Source organism: Apodemus sylvaticus, chromosome 13, assembly GCF_947179515.1.
Source record: "Apodemus sylvaticus chromosome 13, mApoSyl1.1, whole genome shotgun sequence".
Taxonomy (NCBI): Eukaryota; Metazoa; Chordata; class Mammalia; order Rodentia; family Muridae; genus Apodemus; species Apodemus sylvaticus.
The window spans coordinates 68,123,606-68,146,582 of NC_067484.1; the positions used below are offsets into that span (position 1 = coordinate 68,123,606).

Below are 22,977 nucleotides of genomic sequence, written 5' to 3' on the forward strand. Positions count from 1 at the left end.
CCCACATGGTTAAATCTCAAAATAGCCATAAGAAAATCCTACAAAATTCAACAGAAGGGTAGAAATGGGTTGTACACAGGAACCAGAGCAGCCCCACATTTTCTGAAAATAATGGCCTTTAAAAACCAGAAGAAAAGCAATTTACAACCCCAAACAAAACTGTTAGTCAAATATGGTTTCAAGATAGACATTGTAATATGTTTAAGTTTAAAATAAAGTTTATCCTTCTGTATTCCAAGAAGCTGTTATGGGATGTGCTCCATGAAAGCGAAGGAAGACATGAAAGACTGAAGCACAACACGTGAGACATTTGCCTGTGGGGCCCGCACTGAAGAGGCTGAAAAGGCAGGAAGACTGAAAGTTTTAAGATCAGACAAAACTACAAAGTGAGTTTAAAGCCACCTGAACATACAGTCAGGCCCTGTGCTATAAAAGCAAAACAACAAACGAAATACAGTGGAGTGATGAGAATTGCATCAGACTCTTAAAGACTGCCATTAGCATCTGCTCTGTTCTGGCTTTTCAGAACTCTGTATATGTATAACTCAGGCCCGGATTCTTGGCTAGTCTGGACCATACATTTATAACATATACATGTCTTCTGACGTGTATACACGCAGCTATACACACATACCATAGGACAGCCTTGGGTGTCATTCCTCAGGCTTCATCTTTTTTTTTTTCTGGTGAGCAAGAGTTTCTTACTAAGACAGCTAAGCTGGCTAGTCAGGAGTCCCAGGGGATTCTGCCTCCCTAATTTGGGGTTTATGAGAGCCAACTATCACCCTAGCTTGCTTTGTTTTTAACAAAGGTATTAACAGTCACATTCTGGTTTTTATGACCAGTTAAACTGTCTTCTCAGCCTCTAGTGGTTTTAATCTATCAAAGTTTATCCCTTTACCTACTAAAGAGATCTTCTGTTTAGTTCCCAGCATCCTCATCAGGCCTGTAATTCTAGCTCCAAAGGATTGGATACCTTCTTGTCTCTGGAGCAGCTACACATACAAACACAAGCACAGAAATAAAAATCCTTATAAATCTTGGCTACTCCCAAGTTTTATCAATTATTGTGTATAGTTATTATGAAGATTTGTGTGTAAGCTTTTGTGTAGACATAAGTTTTCAACTCTAGGGTCAATAAACATCAGGGAAAGCCAGAGATGGTAGTGTCACCTATAATCCCTGTAACTCAGATAGCAGAGGCAGGAAGATTATCATGAGTTTGAGGCAAACCTGGCTTATGTAGTAGTGAGACTTTCTAAAACAGACAACAATTGCACACCAAGGAGCTTTGTTCTAGGTGATGTTGCAGGAGTCTGCAGCTTTATAAGATGCTGCCCGGCTGTTCCACAGCACCCCAGCATTGGGATTCATCCCAGCATTGGGGTTCACTAGTGTTCTGCTTTTTGGTCATTGCCATAGGTTATAATTGCATATTGGAATTTGTGTTTTCCTGATGACAAAAGCTGTAGAGCAGCTTCTCATGAGCTTTTTAGTCATTGTTGTTACATGTGTGTTGTCTTTGATGAGTCGGTAACCTGGCTCTTTAGTGTTTAGTTTTGAATTGTTTATATATTTTACATAATAGTTCTTTATTAGATGTGCCTTCCATTTGTATTTTCTTCCAGTCTAATTGTTTGTCTCCTCATTTTCTTGGCATTGTATCTTGGTGGTTTAAAAAGCACAATTCCCCCGGAGACCAGTATTCAATTCAGTAGCTCTTAAAATCAACATCAGCTTGTTTGAAGACTCTTTTAAATGAGTAGTTAATTTTTTTTCTTTTTAAAAGTTTATTTAATTAGTGTATATGTGAGTAAGTGCCCTTGGAGGGCAGAAGACAGGATTGGTTCCCTTGAAACTGAAGCTACAAGCATATGTGAGCTGCCACATGGGTCCTGGGGCAGAACAGAACTCGGGTCCTTTGGAAGAGCAGCAAAAGCTTTTGAGCCATCTCACTAGCCCCATTGAACTAGGGCAGGCTACCAGCAAGACTCTAGAGCTCAGAATAGTTAAAATTATAACAAATTGGGCACTATTTTGTTTAATAGTTTTAATTTTAAATGTATTATTTAGGATATGAGTTGCTGAACTGCATTGCAACTACTTTATTGTTTTAACTGAATTTAAATCAGGATTTGTAGAAATTCCAGTTTTACAGTATAGGGGTTATGCAAGATCAGTACACACTGTCAATTGGTTTGAATATAAATTATTCAAAATTCAAAATATAAACTTCAATATGAATATAAATTAACTTTTATTCCTCTCTACATATAAAATATGAAATTCCCACTATAGTATACTCATATGCTCGCATACTGGGCATAGTGGTACATGTTTAAATTCTAGCACTTGTGAGGCAAGAGTCAGGTAGATCTCTTGAGTTTAACTCTTACCTGGCCTACATAGTGAATTCCAGGCCAGCTAAGGCTATACAGTGAGAACCTGTTTCAGAAACATAAAAACTCCCACTGCTACCACCACCACCACCAAAACCACCAAATATTTCACAGGAACATTTTTAGAACTTTTGATATATAACATGTATATATGTTACCTGCATAACATTATAATTTTAGACAAAATATTTAAAATGTAAAATCTAAACATTAAAAAATTAACACACTGACTTTTTTAAGAAATAGTCATTGAGGAGCTGGAGATAGGGCTCAGTTAAAATCACTAACTGCTCTTCCAGAGGACTTCAGTTCAATTCCCAGCACCCACATGGCAGCTCACAACTGACTATAACTCCAGTTCCAGTGGATCTGGTGAACTCTTCTGCCTTCCACAGGCCTAGGCATTCATGTGGTGCCCAGACATAAATGCTAACAAAACACTACACACATAAAAAAAGAAGAAAAACCATCCAGATGAAAACAGTGTTTGATATTACCAGTTTCTGGTTTAGAGTTGGATGGTTGTTTTTGACACAAGGTCTTGCTGGCCTCAAAATTCTCATTCTCTTGCCCCAGTCTCCTGAGTACTAGGGTTATAAGTATACAGTGTAATATCCAACATCTAGAAAATTCCTTTAATTAAAAAAACAACTTTTAATGTAACTTAACAAATGTTTGCACTTAAGCTATAATATTGAAGTAGCAAATATCAGGTGTGCTTGCTGATCTACTCTTGTCTATCAATGTCAGTGGAGAATGTCAGAAAGTAAGAGGAGCCAATAAAGAGTGGTTATTTCTCATTTGAGGAGTAAAAATGTCTTGAATTTGTTTTAAAGCTTGCCCATTCCACTCTTAGGACAAAAAAGGTCGTGAAGCGTATTAACTATTCTTTGGCATTAAAAGCTGTAACACACGCTTTTACACTTTAAATAGACGTGTCACTGTACATCTAGGTACATCTGCCTACAGTCTCCATCATCAGGGAGTCTGTTCAATGCAGTGCTGTAGGACATTTCATCGCTGTCCTGAGCATCCAGGTGTACAGTAGGTTCTTTTCCTGTAACCAAAAATGCCCTTCAGAAACCACTTAAAAGGAGGGCGAGTCAGAACTCTTTGCCTATTCTGAGATTATAGGCCTTTGCTGTCGTCCCAGCTTGGCTTTGTCATGGCTCAAGGAGAGTTTGTTAGTCCACCGAGGTCCCCTGGCACCATGGACTTGGACCGACAGCATGGCAGTAGGAAGCTGTTCACTTCATGGTTTATAGAAAAGTAGGGCTGAACAAGTTGTCAGGAATAATGTACCCCCAAGAGACTTTGTCCCAATGGCCCTCTCCCTTTACCTAGACTGCACCTAAGATTCTACAACTTCCCAAAACTCTACTGCTAACTGAGCTTTGAAGTAGAAGCCTCTACTGGGTGGGAATTTCAATTCAATCCGTAACAGAACATTGTAGTTTTCATAGTTTCCTTTGTTTTTTCCCTGTCTTTCTTAATGAATGAATGTATGCATGTTCACACACACAGAGGTCAGAGGACAACCCTCAGGAGTTGGTTCTTTCTGTTCTTTGGGCTCTGGGGATTGAACTCAGGCCATAAGGCTTGATATTAAGCATCTTTACTCCACAGTCGCCTCGACAGTCCTGCTTGTTTAGTTTTTGAGACAATCTCACTCTTGTTCCCTAGGCTGACTTCAAATTCAGACCTCCTGTCTGCCTCCTTAAGTGTTGGATCACATGCATGTCTGATCATTCTCAATTTGAGTTTTATTTTGGTGTAGGGTGTAAGATCTGAGTCTATTAATTTTTTAAAAAAATTAAATGTCTTACAAACTTTAGAATCAACTTGTTATTAGTCACAAAATAACTTGAAATTTTGGTTAGGGCTTTTAATCTGTAGATCAAATTTGGAGAAATTTGACCCTGACATAATCGGGTTGCCCTGTTCATGGCTATGAAGGGCCCCGTATCCATTTCTTTGATTTTATGGCTTAGATCTTGTACATACTTTTAGAATTTATCCCTATGGATTTTATTTTAGGAAATGCTGATGGAAATGTTTTTTATGTTTGAAGTTTCATACTGCATTTGTTCATTGCTGCTCTTTTTAATTTTTAGATTATTTTATGTATATGTATGTATTTTATGTGTACAAATGCTTTATCAGCGTGTGTGTATATATACTTGGAGGCCAGAGAGCACACTGGATCCTTACCTTTTCCCTGATCTTAGCTGCAGAGTCTCTAGGCTGTCGTCATAATGCTAACTGTAGGGTTTTGTGTTGTTTGTTTTTTGGTAGATACTGTTGATCAAGTTGAAGAAGCTCAGTATTTCTGGGCCATTTGCTAAATTTTCTCAGGAGAGGCTTAATCTGTATTTAGAGTCCATAAGCAAATGAGAAGGCAGGTATAGAGAGCTTCAGGTATTCCAAACATAGTAGCAGTAAAATATTTACTTCTGGGATTAAAATTTTTTAAAATTATTAACTGTTCATTTGTAGTAGCTAGCCATATTTGACATTACACATACTTGGTGGCTCTGGTATTGGGCAGTGTGGTGCTCTGGGTGATCTGAGACTAGGCCGGTAGCTTTAGAATCCCAACTTAGCGAGGATTCTTCCAGCCTTCTGCCTTTATGAAAAGGCCAGTTTGCTATGGCTCTGATTTTGCAGGAGAGATGCGGTGTTTTCCACAACAGTGCTTCCAGTCCAGAGGCCATCTGTTTACTCTTTCTTGAGAAAGAACTGGTAGACTGCTGCTGGTGGGTAGTTCTTCAGTGGCACTGTGAGGTGGGATTGAGGGGGCCTACCTAGGGATTTAACTGTTTTGAGTGACTTTCTCCTTAGTCTTAGGTTAGTACCTTTTCATGTGAGCGGTTTCTTATGGTAGGAATTTGTACTGATTTCCTAGCCCTTGAAGGTCTTTCAGTGTAATTTGACCATTTCTTATTTTTGATTTGGGACTCTGCTTCCTGTGCTTGCTGGTACAACTAGTCTTCCTATGCCGTATAATTGAAGGCACAGTGAAGCCACCGAGTTAGACCTCTGCATGGGTAGAAAGAAAGGTTTATTGGGGATCAGACTGCCAGGGCTATCTTGGGAGGTGGGCAGAAAGAAGAGCAAAAGAGAGGAAAAGCAAGCAGATTTTGTATGATAGTCAACTTTGTGTGTGTGTTTGTGTGTGCACTCGCATATGCTGGGGGTGTCTTTGAGCTGATGCAGGAACTAGATGCCCTTGCCTGAGGTAGTTGACCTTTGAGGCAAGATTAAGGTGGTTCCTAATAAACAGAAACTGGCCTCATGAGATCTCCTTTCCTAGAAAACAGAACCACCACCCGTCCTACCAGGTCTCCACACTTTTAGGCTTGTTTATTCAATAACATCTTCTCTAAGCCTGAGATATGTTTAGAACAGTGTCATCAGCACTGCCATTTTTTGGTGCCACTTTGGATCTAACATGCTCCATCTGCAGTTTTCTGTTTTCTGTTTTTTTTTTTTTTTCTTGTTCTCTTGGATCTCGTAGGCACTTTCCTTCTGTTATTTACGTCTTCCTGGAAGATATCTTTTCTGTAGTTTAAGAGGCTTTCAAGAACAGGAGAAATTGGGTATTTTGGCTCAGTTTGTTATCGCTCTTGTTTTGTTTTGTTTTTCAAGGCAGGGCTTCTCTGTGTAGTCCTGGCTTTTCTGGAATTTGATCTATAGACCAGGCTGGCCTCGGACTCAGTGGTCCACATCCCTATGCGCCCTGAATGCTGGGGCTGAAGGCATGCGCAACAATGGCCCCAGGAAGAGTGGCATCTTCTACCTAGAAGCTAGTCATCTGTTCATAAGCCTGCTCTACTTTGCTGTCTTAAGATTTAAGTTTAGTATGTATGTTTCCTTCTGCCTGTTTATGTTGTTGAAGGTCTGAGTGGTAGTATATAGTGGACCTCATTGGAGAGACAGAAGGTATATTGTACACCCGGGCAGGAAACAGTAAGGATTTACAGTTTTGCAGAAAGGAGATGGGGGAAGATTATGAGTAAAAGCACTTAAAGCTGGGTAGATTAGAGATTTTTAAAAGGTGGAAGGGGCATGGGGCACTGGGCTTAAGTACAGCTTCAGTAGCCTTTGTCTTTTCCTTTCCTTTTTTTTTTTCCCTTTGCATTGTTTTCAATCCTTTCACTTCTCATCATCCAGGAGTGTCTTTATCTACATCACAGATTCCATAAAAAAAAAAGTAATGATTTGGGTGGGGACTGGTGGCTCAGTGGTTATGTGGAAGGTTACAACCACCTATTACTTCAGTTCCACTGGATCTAATGCCTCTGATGTCCTCCTCAGGCACCAGGTATGCATGTGGTGCAAGTATGCGTGTGGTGTACATACATGCATGCAGGGGACATACAAATTATATATAAACATTTTAAAATTAATTTTAAAAACATTGAACAGAGCCATTTCAAACACTATGTATAGAATCTGTAAGAGGAAACATGTTGCATTTAGCAAGTAAGCCATATTCTCAGGATCCTGTAGTAACAGGTTTCCATATCAATGGCTGAGCTTGCTGTTTGTTTGGATATTTATTTTTTTGGATTCAGAAATAGACTTGGTCTTTGCTGTTACTTATTTTGTTGGGTGTTGCTGCCCTCTATTGGACTTATTTGGAAACTGCAGCTTTTCTGCATGGATTCCTTTCTGTGGTCCTTACTCCAAGTTGAACATTAAAACACATATTATTTTATTTTATTTCATTTGTCTTAGCATATATTTTGAAATGAGGTCTCATATATGTAGGCTGGCCTTGATCTCGCTATGTAGCCAAGGATGATGCTGAACTCCTGATTGTTATTCTTTATCTCTCCACTATAGATGTGCCTTACCATGTAAGATTTATGTGGTGATGAGGTCAAGCCCAGGGCCCTCCTGCATGCTCATCAAGCGCCCAGCAAATGAGCACAGTTTAGGCCCAATAATTATTTTAAGTACTAGATATATTTCTAATAGTGCTCCAGAAAAGCAAGGGAAATGTGTATTTTTTTTCCTTTGAAGTGTTTGTGTATATTTACTGTGTCTCCGAATTACTGGAAATGAGCTATGTGGGTAAGGCAGAAGATCTAGGAACACAGGTTTTTGGGGGTTTTGAGATCCGAAGACTTGAGTTCTACTCAGTGGTTGATGATGGTTCACTGTGCCTGTCGGGGTGTTGGTTTCCTCACTGAGAATGAAGTGGTAGAACTGATGTGCGGGCTTTCCCAGGGTTTGTTGGCTTAGGTGCCTGGCTCTACACTCGGGGAACTTGTTCCTCTGGAAGTGAGTAGAGCAGCGATCACAGCAGGAGCCTTGCGGCCCACTCTGAGTGTGATGAGTCAGACAGGTAACTATCACTTTGGAAACACCAGGGAAGGCCTATCCAAGAGGAGCCGTCATCCTTCCAGCCTGCTAGAGTTAGTCCTGGAAGTGCAGTGCAGGCTGAGGGGGCAGCGGTCTAGGGAAAGGCTGGGGTATGAGGCAGTGTCATCTTTTGGGCCTGCAACTAGGTAGGCCAGTACAGCCAAAAAACTAAGCAGTTGAAGGTTGAGTGGCAAGCTTTACTGGGGGTGGGCTGGTTAAAGGGCAGTAGAGTTCTATATACCATGGTAAGGAGTTTGGAGTTTAGGTTGAAGACAATGAATTTGTTTGTCGGAGACAGTCTCAGGCTGGCCTGACTTTGACTTACTGTGTAGCTGAGGATGACTTTGCCTTCCTTATTGTTTCATCCCTCAGGTCCTGGGACGACAGGTGTGCTCGCCCATGCCCAGATTTATAAAGAGTACTCTTGCATATAATTTGGAGAGTGGCTATGGCGTAGAGCAGACAGAACTGAAGGCATCTGATAGTTTAAGAGTCTACTGAAGTATAGTAAGCAGCAAGCAGGAACCCGGGGTAGTGAAGAGCGATGAGCCCAGAGTCTGTAAACAGAAAGAACAGAGTGCTAGTTTCTATTCCGTTAGCTTCACCCACTGCTGTGGACAGTTCAGCCACGACCAGTTGTCTAGATCCAGGTTCTGATATCTGTATCACATTCATGACAGAGTTCCTTGGCTGTTTCTTGGTTTTTAAGAGAACATTTGAATTGGGAGCCAGTGTTGATAAGATGAACCTTATGACAATTTAAGCTGCAGGGACATTGCACCCCCTTGGTGGCTTGTTTCTAGATGCCACTCACATCACGTAAGCCCCACAGCTTATGTGAAGCTGCTGTTGTTTTCTTTCTTTCTTTCTTTCTTTCTTTCTTTCTTTCTTTCTTTCTTTCTTTCTTTCTTTCTTTCCTTCCTTCCTTCCTTCCTTCCTTCCTTCCTTCCTTCCTTCTCTTTTCTTTCTTTTCTTTTCTTTCTTTTCTTTCTTTTCTTTCTTTTCTTTCTTTTTCTTTTCTTTCTTTCTTTCTTTCTTTCTTTCTTTCTTTCTTTCTTTCTTTCTTTCTTTCTTTCTTTCTTTCTTTCCTTCCTTCCTTCCTTCCTTCCTTCCTTCCTTCCTTCCTTCCTTCCTTCCTTCCCTCTTTCTTTCTTTCTTTCTTTCTTTCTTTCTTTCTTTCTTTCTTTCTTTCTTTCTTTCTTTTTTTTTTTTTTTTTTTTTTTTGAGTCAGGGTTTCTCTGTGTAGCCCTGGCTGTCCTGGAACTCACTCTGTAGACCAGGCTGGCCTGGAACTCAGAAATCTGCCTGCCTTCCTCCTGAGTGCTGGGATTACAGGCATGAGCCACCACCTCCTGGCTGCTGTTGTTTTCAGTGTGTTAGACTAAGGAACCCACAGCTTATTGCTGCTGCCCACCGGTCAGGCAGACCCTGCTGTGGTCCTGCAGGTTGGTCTTGAACCTGGTGTGTAGCCCAGGCTGCTTGAACTTGCAGTTCTTCTGTCCAAGCCTTTGGAATGCTGGGAGTATAGGTGTGTATAACCACCGCTGTGTGCAGATGTCGTCAGCATACAGAATAAGGAGTGTCTTGTAGTCTCCATAGGTAGTGCTTTGTTATTCTTATGTCTGTGCCCCCAATAAACAGTAAACTCGAAGTTCCATGGGTGTTGAGCAAGGCTCCCATGTTCTCAGGCAAGTGGTTAGTGCTCAGTTAGTGGGAACTTGACCTCCTCGGGAGAGCAAAGTAATTATTCTTAATTTACATGGGGCCTAACTGAATTGTGATATGAGGACTGTGAACATAGTGGAGTGAGTCTTCCTGTCATCAGAGGGCTAGATAAATAACTATGGTGCAGACAGGACTGGTTTTTTATTAGTTGAGTAAGTCAAGAGGCAATTACCCTCTTGATAGTAACAAAAACAAAAAAATTATTGTTGAAGTTGAATAGGGTGAAAAGAACTTCCTATCTGCCTAGATCAAAAGCATTCAGACTTTAAAGTACCTCTGTGTGATTACATGTAGAAGAAAACAGAAAACATGGAGTAATTATGAAGTTAGCACCTATATAATCACTGTCCATGTCAAGAAGTAGAAAATCATAAATACTCCAGAGACCTTTTTGTCTTCTTCCTCGGTCATAACCTATAGTAGTCACAGGTAATCACTGTTGGGCATGTAAAATGATCGTGTCCTTTATAATCTTACATCCCAAGCGATATAGCTTTATATGTTCTTAATGTTAGTGTCAATGAACTAATGGTTCTCTATATTTGTGAGTAGTTGAAGGTTTATTCACTTTCTCTGAAGAGCTCTTTTCTTCGGACCAATGTGCTCTCGCTTGCTATTTAGGTTTTCTCTTTCAGGTATTACAGTATACCCATACATGCTTTTGTTTCTTAAGTGCTCATTTCAGCAGGGCTGATGCTTACAATTGCTGTGTTGGATTATAATGTATGTACATTTAATTTTACTAGATGATGTCATTTGTTTTCCTAAGTTAGCCCAGTGGTTTGTGCTAACCCCAGCAAAGTCTGAGCAAGCTGTTGTTTTTCTACAACTAGACAGATACAAAAGCTAGGGATCAGACCCAGGGTCTCACATACGTGCTGTGTGTCTATCAGTATACTTCATTGTGGTTGTATCTGTTTGTTTACGATGCTTGGTCTTTTACATAGTATGCAAGGACTCCACCACTGAGCATTTAACCTCATCTCCCTTTTAAAATTCTGACACAGAGCCTCACCATGTTTCTTGGTCTGCCCTGGATTGACTGTAGCCCAGCAGGTCTTGAACTCACAGTACCCCTACCATGTAGCTAGGATTGCAGGCTCGCACCACAAGGCCAGACTTTTTATCTGTATTTCCTTGGTTGCTAATGAGGTTGAGCACTTTTCATACGTTGGTTGGTCATTGGTTTTAGAGTCTGTTCAGCTCTCCACCCCGACTGCCCCTCACCAGAGACTGCTGAGCCACGCCTGGGCAGAAAGCTTTCAGTGTGTGGAGGTGGCGTAGGGCCTTTCCATTTATTTTCTCTTCCTTTCTCCCTTCAACCATTTTGGTGTTTGGGAGGTTCTTTGGTATTCCACTGATCTCTTTTTCTTCTCCCTCCTTTTTTCTCTGTTTCCCAGACTTTGAAGCGGCTCATGGCAGACGAGGTAAGGAAATACTGTGTGGCATGTGCATGTTCTAGCTCCGTTTCTCTCCTCTTAACATTCACCAGCTCTTGTAACTCTGACTTCCTTTAACTGGAATGAGAGCATGGGTTCTAGCCTCAGAACTCGCAAGATCTTCTCTAACCTCGTTTAACCCGGTGCATGCTTTCCTCCCTTGGTTGGGCAGTTTTTAACTAGAGCTCATCCTGCATTCCTTTGAAGGTCCGTAGTCCTTCTTTTCTTTTTTCTTTTTTTTTGCATACAGTTAGTAGTATTTTCAGTGGGTTGAGCCAATGAAGCTGAAACTTCCCGCAGCCTCTGCCCCATCAGCACTTATATTTAAGGATGGTTTAGTAGTATTTGCTTAGCAGAGAAATAGCATATGTGCCTGTAAAGTGCAATGCATTCTTTGCTGAGTAGGTGTCATGCTAAGAGATTTGAAAGAATGTGTTTTGAACTCTGGCTATTTTCATATATCAAGTGCCGTGGAACAAACAGAAGAGAAAGAACTAGTTCTTGATTATAAGACATTGGCTTCTTTGTCCCATGTTGCTTATTTATCTTAAACTCTGTGGTTATAGATACCTCCTGAAGGGAAGGAGCCTCGTGTACTCTGGTCACATTTGTTATTGGGTGACTAGAAGGAAACACATTTTATTGAGATAAATTTATACTTGAGATATTTTGGTTCTATGCTACTAAAAACACTTAGAAATTTACAATGGTTTTCTTTTTAGAAAGGTTTTAAATTTTTAAATTTTTGCTTTTTTATTTTTGGAGATAGGGTCTTTTGGTATAGCTATGGCTGCCCTGGAACTCACTATGTAGATCAGGCTGGCCTTGAACTCTCAGAGATCTGTCTGCCTCTGCCTCCTGAGTGCTAGGATTTAAGGTGTGTGCCACCATACCTGCCTAGCAGGGTTTGAAACCTTAATGCAGCATTGCTGTGTCTTATACATTATTATAGATAGGAATAAAGTTGGTGTGCTGTGTTAGATCTAACCAAAAATGATTTCTTCCTTTCTTACAAAAACCTTGACTGCATAAACTAAAAATACTAAGCAGGTGCAAGAGGGTAAAAGGTTGGCTATTTGGTGTTTGGCTTGTTAAGTTGTGGTTCGTGTTGTGTTAACATGTGGACTGCTGCTAATGCTTCTTTCTCTTTCTTAGCTGGAGAGATTTACCAGCATGAGGATTAAGAAGGAGAAAGAAAAGCCCAATTCTGCTCACAGAAACTCCTCTGCATCGTACGGAGATGACCCGACTGCTCAGTCCCTGCAGGACATCACAGATGAACAAGTTCTTGTCCTCTTTGAGCAGATGCTGGTAAGCCGCCTTCTGAGGGATGCCTCTTTCCCAGCACACATTTATGGGCATTTGTATGTCTGTCTGTGGTGGTTGTTTTTAAGTGTATGGTCTTCTAAATTGATGTTTACTATTAAAAAAAAAATCTAGGCTCAATGTAAAAGGTTTTAATATTAGCCCCATGAAATAATGGTTAAATATGCAAGTACCAGTTTACAGGATTGGAATCTGTGAGTTAAACTTGGGAATATCTGATTACTGACTACCTTGTTAATGTCTTCCTGGTGGTACTCTAGCCACAGAAACGTAGTATGATAGGACCAAGCCCTGAGGTAGTGTGGTGACCATTTCGAGGCTGAGTCAGAGAGGACGAAGTGGGGAAGCATTTACATTGAGCTCTGTACAAAGAATAAACTGAGGAATACAAAGGCATCATCTGCCTAGGTCTCTGTTTAGTGGGGAATGTGAAAAGAGAATGCTGAGGCCAGCTTATTAAGGCCTTTGAGGATTGAATCTGAAGTCCGTGTAGTTGCAAGATGTATACATGGTTGTGACTTACTTTGCTGTCCTTAGTGAGAAAGGGACACTTTAGGTGGACACCCTGCAATAGCCAGAATCAGTGATGGCAGCAGTTCTCCAGTGCTGGAGGGATGAGGGCTGCCTTCAATGCAGAAGACCTTATATATGGTTTCCTTTCAGCAATCCAAAAGTAAATGTTCAACTGTATTATTATTTCCTAGGGAGCCCTCAGAAATGTGTGTGTGTGTGTGTATGTGTGTGTGTACACGCGTGCATATATCTTAAAGTATCCAGTGGTGTATACCTAGAATGCAAACATCATACCAAGGATGATGTCTAGGACTCTGTATTGAAATTAATTAAATTCTATCCCTGAGGAATTTTTATTAGTTATTATAACTTAAGCCTCTAGGAATCAGGAAAATGTATTTGTTGACTAATGATTTACTGTGTCTAACTCATTACTAATAATTTAGTGTTCAATAATAAATATTAAACACTAAAAACTTACAAGAGGCAGAGAGATCTCTGTGAGTTCAAGACAAGCCTGCCTACATGGTGAGTTCCAGGATAGCCTGAACTATATATATAGTAAGATCCTGTCTCAAAACAAAATCAAAAATACTTATGGGGTAATTTTGTTTCTCTGTCTCTTTGTTCCCTCTCCTTGCTAGGTGGATATGAACCTAAATGAGGAGAAACAGCAGCCTTTGCGAGAGAAGGACATTATCATCAAGAGGGAGATGGTGTCCCAGTATCTGCACACTTCCAAGGCTGTAAGCTCTAGGGCAGGCGCTCATAGGCGGCTGCATCCTTACCGTGGGCCTGCTTATTTTGCTGAGTTTGTAGACTGTGCTTTGTCTCTGTCAGTTCTGCTCCACCCTGTTCTGTAAGCCTACCTCGACTGACCTCACAGGAGTTGCCACCTACTTCTTTTCTTGACTTACACTTAAGTTTCTGTACTGTGTTTGAGTTGTCACGTAGTTTGTCACAGTTTGGTAGTTTGTGTGATGGATATCTGCGTGGTGTCTCTTAAAATCAGGAGTGGGCCCAGGGTTTACTTACCTCTCTCTGTGCCTCTTTCCAGGGCATGAACCAGAAAGAGAGCTCTAGGTCTGCCATGATGTACATTCAGGAGCTGAGGTCAGGCTTGCGGGATATGCACCTGCTTAGCTGCCTCGAGTCCCTTCGAGTCTCTCTCAACAATAACCCTGTCAGGTGAGAAGTCTGAGAAAACTACCAGAAACCCAGTGCGTAGTTCACTGGTGGTGACGATCAAAGGAGGCAGGGAAATAGGAGAAAGGTCTGGACTGTGAGTAAAGAGCTTCTGGGAGAGATTTGGCAAATGGCCTTTATGATTTAAGTTGATATTCTCCTTTGATCTATTCCTTACAGTTGGGTGCAGACATTTGGTGCTGAGGGCCTAGCCTCCTTATTGGACATCCTCAAACGACTCCATGATGAGAAAGAGGAGACTTCTGGGTAAGGAATTCTGGGTCTTTATCTTTTTTAGGTTGAGAGCCAAAGGGGCTTGGCATGGATATGCTGTTGGATTAAAGAAAATTTTATTGTAGAGGAGATTAGAGGATGAGATTATAGAGGGAGGAAGATGTAGACCAGTAAGATTAATAGTCTCCAGTTCTTTTTCTGTCTGGAAAGAAGATCTGATTTCATTTTCAGCTATACTATGATCTAGCCTGGAACATATCACACTTGGAGATTTTTCTTGGCCATATACTTGATTGGTTTGGGTTTAGCTGTATAGCAGTCTTTAGGGTGGAGATAAAGTCTGTGAATACCAGAAACCATTTTAGTCTGCCATGGTGCCATCCAACGTGCCCACTTCTTCTAGAATCTTTTCTGAGACAAAATACAGTAAGTGCATCTGTGTGTACTTTCTCAGATGTAAAGCCTTTCAGGTAGCAGGCAAGGAGTAATAGATGGGATAGAATCTTGACAGAATTTAGTACCTAGCTACCTAGAGAACATTGAGCGATAAGAGATTAGTGTTTTATTAGCTGATTACTTTGTTAGTATTTCTGGGCCAAGTGCTTTGTATGTAGGGCTGGGCAACCTTTGACATCACAGTGCAGTGTCATCTTTGAGTATGCTGGGCTGCATTCGTAACTGCCCATTAGAATCTACTCAGCTACTAGTTGAAGGTATTCCTGATGTCCTTCTCTGCAAGACTGAACAATCATAAGGAAAGATGCATTATAACATAAAGGGAAGACAAAAAAACAAAACAAAAAAAGAGCTGGGCATGGTGGTGCACACCTGTGATCCCAGCACTTGGGAGGCAGAGGCAGGCGGATTTCTGAGTTCGAGGACAGCCAGGACTACACAGAGAAACCCTGTCTCAAACAAAACAAAAAACAAAACAAAACAAAACAAAACAAAAAAACAAAACATAAAGGGACTTCGCTGATCCTGTTCTCTGTGTGCAGAAACTACGACAGCCGGAACCAGCATGAGATTATCCGCTGTTTGAAAGCTTTCATGAACAACAAGGTAAGACTTTCCCCGTTTTTTGACTCCAGCCCTCATCTAGATCCTCATTATTTCTCCTGTGTTGGCAATTCCCCAGAAGGAGAAGAAACTAAGGTTCAAGACTTTGACTTTCCTTTCCATACTGTAATGTACTTACTGACTGCCACATACATGTGCTTCTGTGGAATTCTTTTCCCTCGTTCTGACTTCCAACTCAGAGTAGGCTAAGTGTCCTTTTATTTAGCGTGTTAGTTGTTCGACCTGTAGTTGTCGTTAGGGATGTTTGCTTTGTCTCCTTCCCTAGTCTCTACATTAAGTCTGTCCCAGCCCAATTTCCCTTCAGCTGGTTTTCACTTTGGTTGTCCTGTCTCTGCCTCCCAAGTGCTGGGATTATAGAATGGTCCTTCCAGCTTTAGCATCACACTGCTTAGTCCTGGCTGTATTAGAACTTCCCATGTAGACCAGGCTAGCTTCAAGCTCGCAGAGTCCTCCTGTTTCTGCGTCATACATGCTGAAATTAAAGGTGTCCACCACCACTCCAAATTTAGGATTCTTTTTCTCATTCATTTTGCTTTTAGACCCAGGGAGCCTGCAGTTACTGTTTGAGTAGAAATCTACTTTTTTCTGCTTTATTTTGCTATAACTAATCTTCTCCTTAGGATGGGGAGGAACAATAAAAAAAAAACCAAAGGATTTAATCTATGGAGATGTGAAATTCTGATATGTATCTTAAAATTTTTACTTTGTTGTAATCCTTTCTGTTTAGCTATTGTTGGGAAAGTATTCTCCTGTGCTAGTTTGGAATCCACAGCATGGATATCTTACACTATACAAATGTATTGTCCCAGTTGTGAAGGATGGAAGTCCAAGATCCCATGTTAGCCAGAGCTTGGTGGGATAATGTGTTCTGGGCTCCTCTCCTGCTTTCTGGTAGCTCACTGGCTCTGGCTTACAGATGCAGCATTCTCACTTATGCTTCATGTTCTCATGACGTATTCTGTGTGTGTGTTTGGACCAGGCTTACTGGTTTAAGAACCTACCTTACTTCACTGTCATTAGTTCATCTTATCTGCAACCACTCTATCCCAAGAGGTTATATTCTAAGGCTCATGGGGTTAACATTCATACATGTATTAAGGAGATGACATTCCACTCATAAAAAGTCCTAAACGTGTCCTTCTACATATGTGTTGGTTGCTGTTAAGCCTGCCTCCTTTCTTCTTGTCTTTCCAGTTTGGAATCAAAACTATGTTGGAGACGGAAGAAGGAATCCTACTGCTGGTCAGAGCCATGGATCCTGCTGTTCCCAATATGATGATTGATGCAGCTAAGCTGCTATCTGCCCTCTGTATCCTGCCGCAGCCAGAGGACATGTATGTGCCTGCAGCTCTTTGCATTCTCATTTTACCATCTTCCTTTAACATAGAGGAAAACTGAGTTATGTAGATGTCCACTTGGTCTTAGACACCAAGTCATAAGGCCAGATTTCTTCTCAGTAGTGAATGTTAGAATCTTACAGGTAGACTTATCTGATATCCAGAATGTTCCAAGCAGAAATGTTTTTGATACTATCGTGATACTCCAAGTAGAAAATTCCATATCATGGTTATATATGCGGTATTGTTAGCAATACTGTATAAAATTACCGTCAGGCTATAAGGTATTTACGTGAATTTCATGTTTAGATTTGAATATCATCCTCAAGTTAATTCATTTTGTATATGCAAATATTCCAAAATCTCTTTGTAAAAAAATGAATTATAAAACATTTTGAACAAAAGATAGCTGGCAAGATGACTCTAGGGAAAGGCACTTGCTTCAAAGCCTTGACTATCTCTGTTTGATCTTTCAGGACCTACATAGTAGGAAAGAATGGATCCCAGTAACTCTGACCTCTATGCATACACCATGACACACATCACAACTGGTTGGCGCACACACACACACACACACACACACACACGTGTCACATGTAATCTGTTAATTAAAAAGAGAAAAGGCTAGCAAAATGGCTAAGAGGGTAAAGGCAATTGCTACAAAACCTAATGATCTAAGGGACCAGCATAACAATAGGGAAAACTGATTCTCACAAGTTGTCCTCTAATTTATGCACATGCATGTAAATATCCATGTGCACACAAATGTCTGAACACATGTACACACACACTCACAAATCCATGTGAATTAAAAATTTTAAGCTTCTTAAATGATGATAATAATTGATGTGACCACTGAAGTCTAATAGGGAGACAGAGATGGCTCAGAGGATAAGAAGACCACTGGTTATTCTTCTAGGGGACTCAGGTTCTGTTCCCAGCACCCATAGTTTGTTTCTTCAATCCAGAGAATCCAGAGCTCACTTCTTACATCTGGGTGTGTGCCTCCACATCCAGCTTCAGTTTGGTTATTTTTATTTAACAGATTTTAGACATCATTCATTTTTATTGGTACTAAATAGCTTATTATTTTTGGTGGCTCTGCAAAATTTTATATGTAAGTGTATAAAATACCACAAGCTGATTCTGCCTTCTATTTCATTTATTTAGCATTTCTTCTATTTCTAGACTTTAGGTATACAGCAGATTCTGGCCTTGCTGTGGATGATAAGAATTCTTACCATTACCAATGATGTCATAATAAAGATCTCTATACATATTTTCTGTTACATTTATGCATTTATGTTGGATAGCTTTCTAGAAGTGGACCACATGTAATGTGTACTAGATATTGATGCTACTATTAATATCAGGTGGTCCTTAAAAAGTCAGAGTAACTTATATTTCATAGCTCAAAGATTTTAATTTTGTATCCATGAGTAGAAATCTAGGAATGGGTTTTAGGAAACTATTTTCTCAAAAGATAGTCAGTTGCTTTTATCAGATTCTGGTATCAGTTAGGGTTAAGAAAAGAACTTGAGAAATCTGAAGCACTGGTGATGTCTTGTCTCCTAATTGGTTTGCTCCCTGTCACATCTCTCCATGTGTGTCAGTGCACTTGGACTCTTTTCTTTCTGTTTTCCTTGGCAGGAATGAACGAGTTCTAGAGGCAATGACAGAGAGAGCTGAAATGGATGAGGTCGAACGCTTCCAGCCACTTCTGGACGGATTAAAAAGCGGGACTTCTATTGCCCTCAAAGTATGTATACACCATTAAAACCATTCCAACAGTAGAATAGTGTAGAATTCAAAATGGAAAGATCAGAGTTCTTCTGTCCTTCATTTCTCTGTGGTATAGGAAATTGAACCTAGGGCTTTGCTTATGCTGAATAACTATACTAAACTACCACTGAACAAGGAACTGGGGAGCCCTTTTTAATTTTTATTTCAGGATATTTTTATTTTGTTTTGTAGTGTGAACTGGCCTCAAACTCATTACATGGTCCAGGCTAGGCATATCTGATCCTCTTGTCCTAGCTTCCCAAGTCCTAGAATTGCATGTGTGGTAACTGCTCAGGCTCGTCTTGGTGATCTTCCTCTCCGGAGGCACACAGGTCTACACCGCCAGGTCTAGTGTGGTTTGTCTTTGTAATAGAATGTATGGAAGCTGGAGTGTGGGCTCATCAGTTAAGCGCATATACGCTCGTCCAGAGCACTAAGCTCACTTCACAGCACCCGTGTCAGACAGCTGCCTGTAACTTAGCTCCAGGGGTATTTGTTATACTTCTGGCCTCTTTGAGCACTGGCATGCATGTGTGCATACATGCGCACATGTACTGACACACACACACACACAATTGAAAATAATACAAATTTTAAGTTTATATAGAGTGTTTCTCAGCAATACTTTTTATATTTTAGGGTTTTTTTTTTTAAAGGAAAATTATTTTTTTTTGCTAAAAATCAAAGAACTACTTTTCTCCTTGAGATATTGGTGGGATAAACCAGTTATTTATTAGTGCCCTAGGAAAATCAAGGTTCTTTAGTGACATATTATATCCTTATATATTATATTCATTTAAATGCCTAAGTTTTCCAGAGTTGTGCTCAACAAGATTTTGTTGCTCGTATAAGCTTCCTCTCTATGGTTTTTATTCTGTATCTTTTATGGAGCTCCAGGATGTGTATAGACAGTGGAATCCTTATCCATAAGGTTGACTGCTGACGTAGCCTCTGGATTTGCTTGTCTCAGGTGGGATGCCTACAGCTGATCAACGCTCTCATCACTCCAGCCGAGGAACTTGACTTCCGAGTTCACATCCGAAGTGAGCTGATGCGCTTGGGGCTGCATCAGGTGTTGCAGGTAAGATGGAACCTTTCCTTAGAAAGGCTGCCCTGGCCTTCCTGTTCGTACAGCCCTGATCATCTCTGAAGTGATTCTGGTTTTCAGTTTAAACACCAGGTTGAAAGGCTTGCATTCTGGTTCTCTCACTACTTCTGTCATTGACAGGAGCTTCGAGAGATTGATAATGAAGATATGAAAGTACAGCTGAACGTGTTCGATGAACAAGGGGATGAAGATTTCTTTGATCTGAAGGGACGGCTGGATGATATCCGCATGGAGATGGAATATCCTTTTATGACTGATTGAGTTCAAGACAGATGCATTTACTTACAGACTGAATGTTTGGAGTAGTGTGGAGAGTGATGACTTAGAGTAGGGCATCAGACTAGTAGTGGTGGCACTTGCCTTGAATTTGTCTCCTACTGCTCAGGAGACAAAGGCAGGATCTCTTTTGAGTTTAAGGCCAGCCTGGTTTGCATAGTGAACTCCAGGCCAACTACGGCTACACAGTGCGAGTCTGTCTCAAAAATATATACATTTATTTTTAATAAATGAAGCTGGTGTCTTCATTTTGCTTTTGACTTTATTTACTTCAGCATAGACCATGAAAGCTAGTAAAGGTGATCTTTTTTAACATAAAGGCACCCATCACCCTGGCAGTCATTGAAGTGCTAAAGTAACAGATGTTATAGCCAGATTGCCCTCACCTCGTAAAGCATCCATCCAAATCTCTGTATGCCATCTACAGCACAGTAACTTCCTGAGACGTAGGGTGGGATGGGATGTGGAGCTCTTTGTACTGACAAGCGATAATACTATTACACCGTTGTCTGCCTGCCACAAGTGACTTTGAGGTGGTTCAATTTTTAGTTTCTTCTAGCTATACACTAGGAATCCTGTGTCTATGGACAATGCCACTCTTGGTTGAAGGCACTAGTGGTATTTTAGGAATAGCTGTTAACAGCAGAAGTGGTATCTTGATGCTTTCTTTTAGCTTCTGTTGGCTGAGCAAGCCACCTGTCTATCGGCCTCTAATTATTTGATTTCCTTAACTTGACCTTCTTTTTACTGACTTTGGTGAAGTTTTCCAGATTATTTTAAACACAGTGAAAGATTCAAAGGCAGAGCCACACTTCCTGTCTATCTTGCAGCATCTCCTGTTGGTCCGAAATGATTATGAAGCTAGGTAAGCTAATAATGCATGTGGGAAAATTTGAGTCTAAGTGAAAAAGCAGCATACGTAAATTCAAAGATTGTTCTAGAAAGGTAAAAAGAAACGGAAAAAGACTGTGGATTATGTTCATTAGTTACAGATCTAAAGGAAATTGTCAACAATTTGACATAACATATCAACTGCTTTAATTCAGTTGAAAGGTACCTCTTTGGATAGGTAATTGTGTAGAAAGAAAAATTTCTTTAGGAGGTAGCGGGTAAGTGGGGTGAGGATGTCAACAAAGAGAGATGGGAATGTAATGTTCTTCTTGCTTGGAAGGAGAGATTGGCCGTAGCACGACAAGGATCGTAAGCCTGGACTCAAGCCTGGGCATTGGGAAGCAGCTGTTAAGAGTATCTTGGTGGATGGAGAGATGGCTCAGATGTTAGGTGGGCATACTGCTCTTACATAGGACCCAGCAGTTCTAGCACTCACATTAGCCCCACCTGTAATTCCATGTGACACTCGTGACCGCCATGGCACTTTTGTACATGTACATATACACGGATCATACACAAAGAAATAAGGTGGAGCGTGTGTGTGAGCGCGCTTTTATGTGCTTGGGGTTGAATTCAGCGTTTTGCACATGCTGAGTACATGTTACCACTGAGCTACAGCCCCCACCTGTAAGAGCTTCTGAGTATCTGAAGTAGAAAGAGTGAAAGCTGATCTACAAGAGGCAGATTTGCTAACACAGCAGTAAAGCTTCTGTTAGCTTCATCAAAGTTCTTCTTGGAGTGCTTATCCTTAATTCTTTTTATTGTCAAAGCGATTAACTCTTCTTGATCCAGAATACTTCTGGAAGATACATTTTTTAACTTCTCTTTGATAAATCTGTTTTGTTTCTTTCATAGGCCACAATACTATAAATTGATTGAAGAATGTGTTTCTCAGATAGTTCTACACAAAAATGGAACTGATCCTGACTTCAAGTGCCGGCACCTGCAGCTTGACATCGAGGGGTTGGTTGGTACGCGTGCTTTTACACCTGGCTCCTCAGAACACACCCCACTTCTGCCTTTTTTTTTCATCTTTCAGTGAAATTTTCAGAGAAATTATTCTAGTCTCTGTTTTAGTTCTTTCTCAGTATACCCTCTTTGTTGGGATTACTGGTCTCCTTAGTTTATTTCTGCAGAGGGAAAAATCTTACCCTTTCTTTTACACTGTTTTTTGGTATTTTCTGACCCTGCTGGTCTTAGAATCATAAATGTCACACAAAGGCATCCTTCATGTATTGCCTTGCGTTGCATTTGGCAATCCTAGGTTAAGGGCCAGCAAGGTGGCAATAAGTAGATGTGCTTGCACGTGGGCCTGAGGACCTGAGTTTGTGCTCCAGATTCTGTATGGTGGATAGTTGTCATCTATCTGACTTACATTTGTGTGACACACACATGCCTATGCCCAGCACATACACACACACTCATATACACTAGATACACACAAAATATGAAAGATCTATGTAGATAAAACTTAGAGGAAACTGTAAATTGTAGTTAACTGAAACTCACATTTCTTGGTCTAATGCAGACCATTAACAGTAGCATCAGCAATCCAAGGACAGACTAGTGCCCTGGAGCGTGTTTGAGGCTTAGGAGCAAAGATGTCACTGAGACTTGACTTACTGTGTTGTTTTCAGATTAAATTGTTTTTTCTCTTCAGATCAAATGATTGATAAAACAAAGGTGGAGAAATCCGAGGCCAAAGCCACAGAGCTGGAGAAAAAGGTATGTATGAGGGGATAGGGCAGGAGGGCTGCCTTATGTGACACTTGGGTTTGTTCTTTAGCATCATCCACAAATATACAACACACACACAAGTAAATTTGGAGTATATCTTTTTTTCTTTGAAGATAATAGGTTTTTGATATTTGAGAACAATATTGTCTATATTTTGAAAGCATTTAGAATCTAAAGATTTCTAGAGAAAAATCTTTGTTAGTGGAAAAAGGGGTGTTGATGTAAAATGAAAAGCTAGAGGTGATCTCATAGTTCTTGGGCCATCAGACAAGACAGCAAAGACAGATGCTATTCTGTGTCAGTGTGCATCTCAAGTTCCTTTCATCTCTGTAGTATTTAAGGACTCCTTTGGTGGCTGAAATCGTGCACTGCAGCCGTCCTGGTTTATGTTAGTTAGGGTTACTATTATTGTGATAAGACGCCATGACCAAAGACTTATTGTTCATCATTGAAAGCAGTAAAGTCAAGAACTCATGCAGGGAAGGATCCTGGAGGCAGGAGCTGATGCAGAGGCCATAGAGGGGTGCTGCTTACTGGCTTGCTCCCCATGGATTTCCTCAGCCTGCTTTCTTAAT

At 40.6% G+C, this 22,977-nt stretch overlaps 1 protein-coding gene across 2 annotated transcripts in view; it reads left to right on the top strand.

Annotated features, from left to right (window-relative positions):
* Positions 1–22,977, top strand: part of Diaph1 (diaphanous related formin 1) — a 96,205-nt gene that overhangs the window by 18,625 nt on the left and 54,603 nt on the right. Inside the window, exons 2-14 of one of the 2 annotated variants that reach the window (XM_052155915.1) lie at positions 10,895–10,921; positions 12,089–12,244; positions 13,417–13,518; positions 13,830–13,960; positions 14,138–14,224; positions 15,190–15,253; positions 16,466–16,605; positions 18,259–18,367; positions 19,361–19,471; positions 19,619–19,737; positions 20,523–20,639; positions 21,521–21,636; positions 22,326–22,390. In XM_052155915.1, the coding sequence (XP_052011875.1) occupies positions 10,895–10,921; positions 12,089–12,244; positions 13,417–13,518; positions 13,830–13,960; positions 14,138–14,224; positions 15,190–15,253; positions 16,466–16,605; positions 18,259–18,367; positions 19,361–19,471; positions 19,619–19,737; positions 20,523–20,639; positions 21,521–21,636; positions 22,326–22,390 (1,344 nt within the window). The remainder of the gene's footprint in view (positions 1–10,894; positions 10,922–12,088; positions 12,245–13,416; positions 13,519–13,829; positions 13,961–14,137; positions 14,225–15,189; positions 15,254–16,465; positions 16,606–18,258; positions 18,368–19,360; positions 19,472–19,618; positions 19,738–20,522; positions 20,640–21,520; positions 21,637–22,325; positions 22,391–22,977) is intronic. The other variant, XM_052155916.1, reaches the window with a different exon arrangement.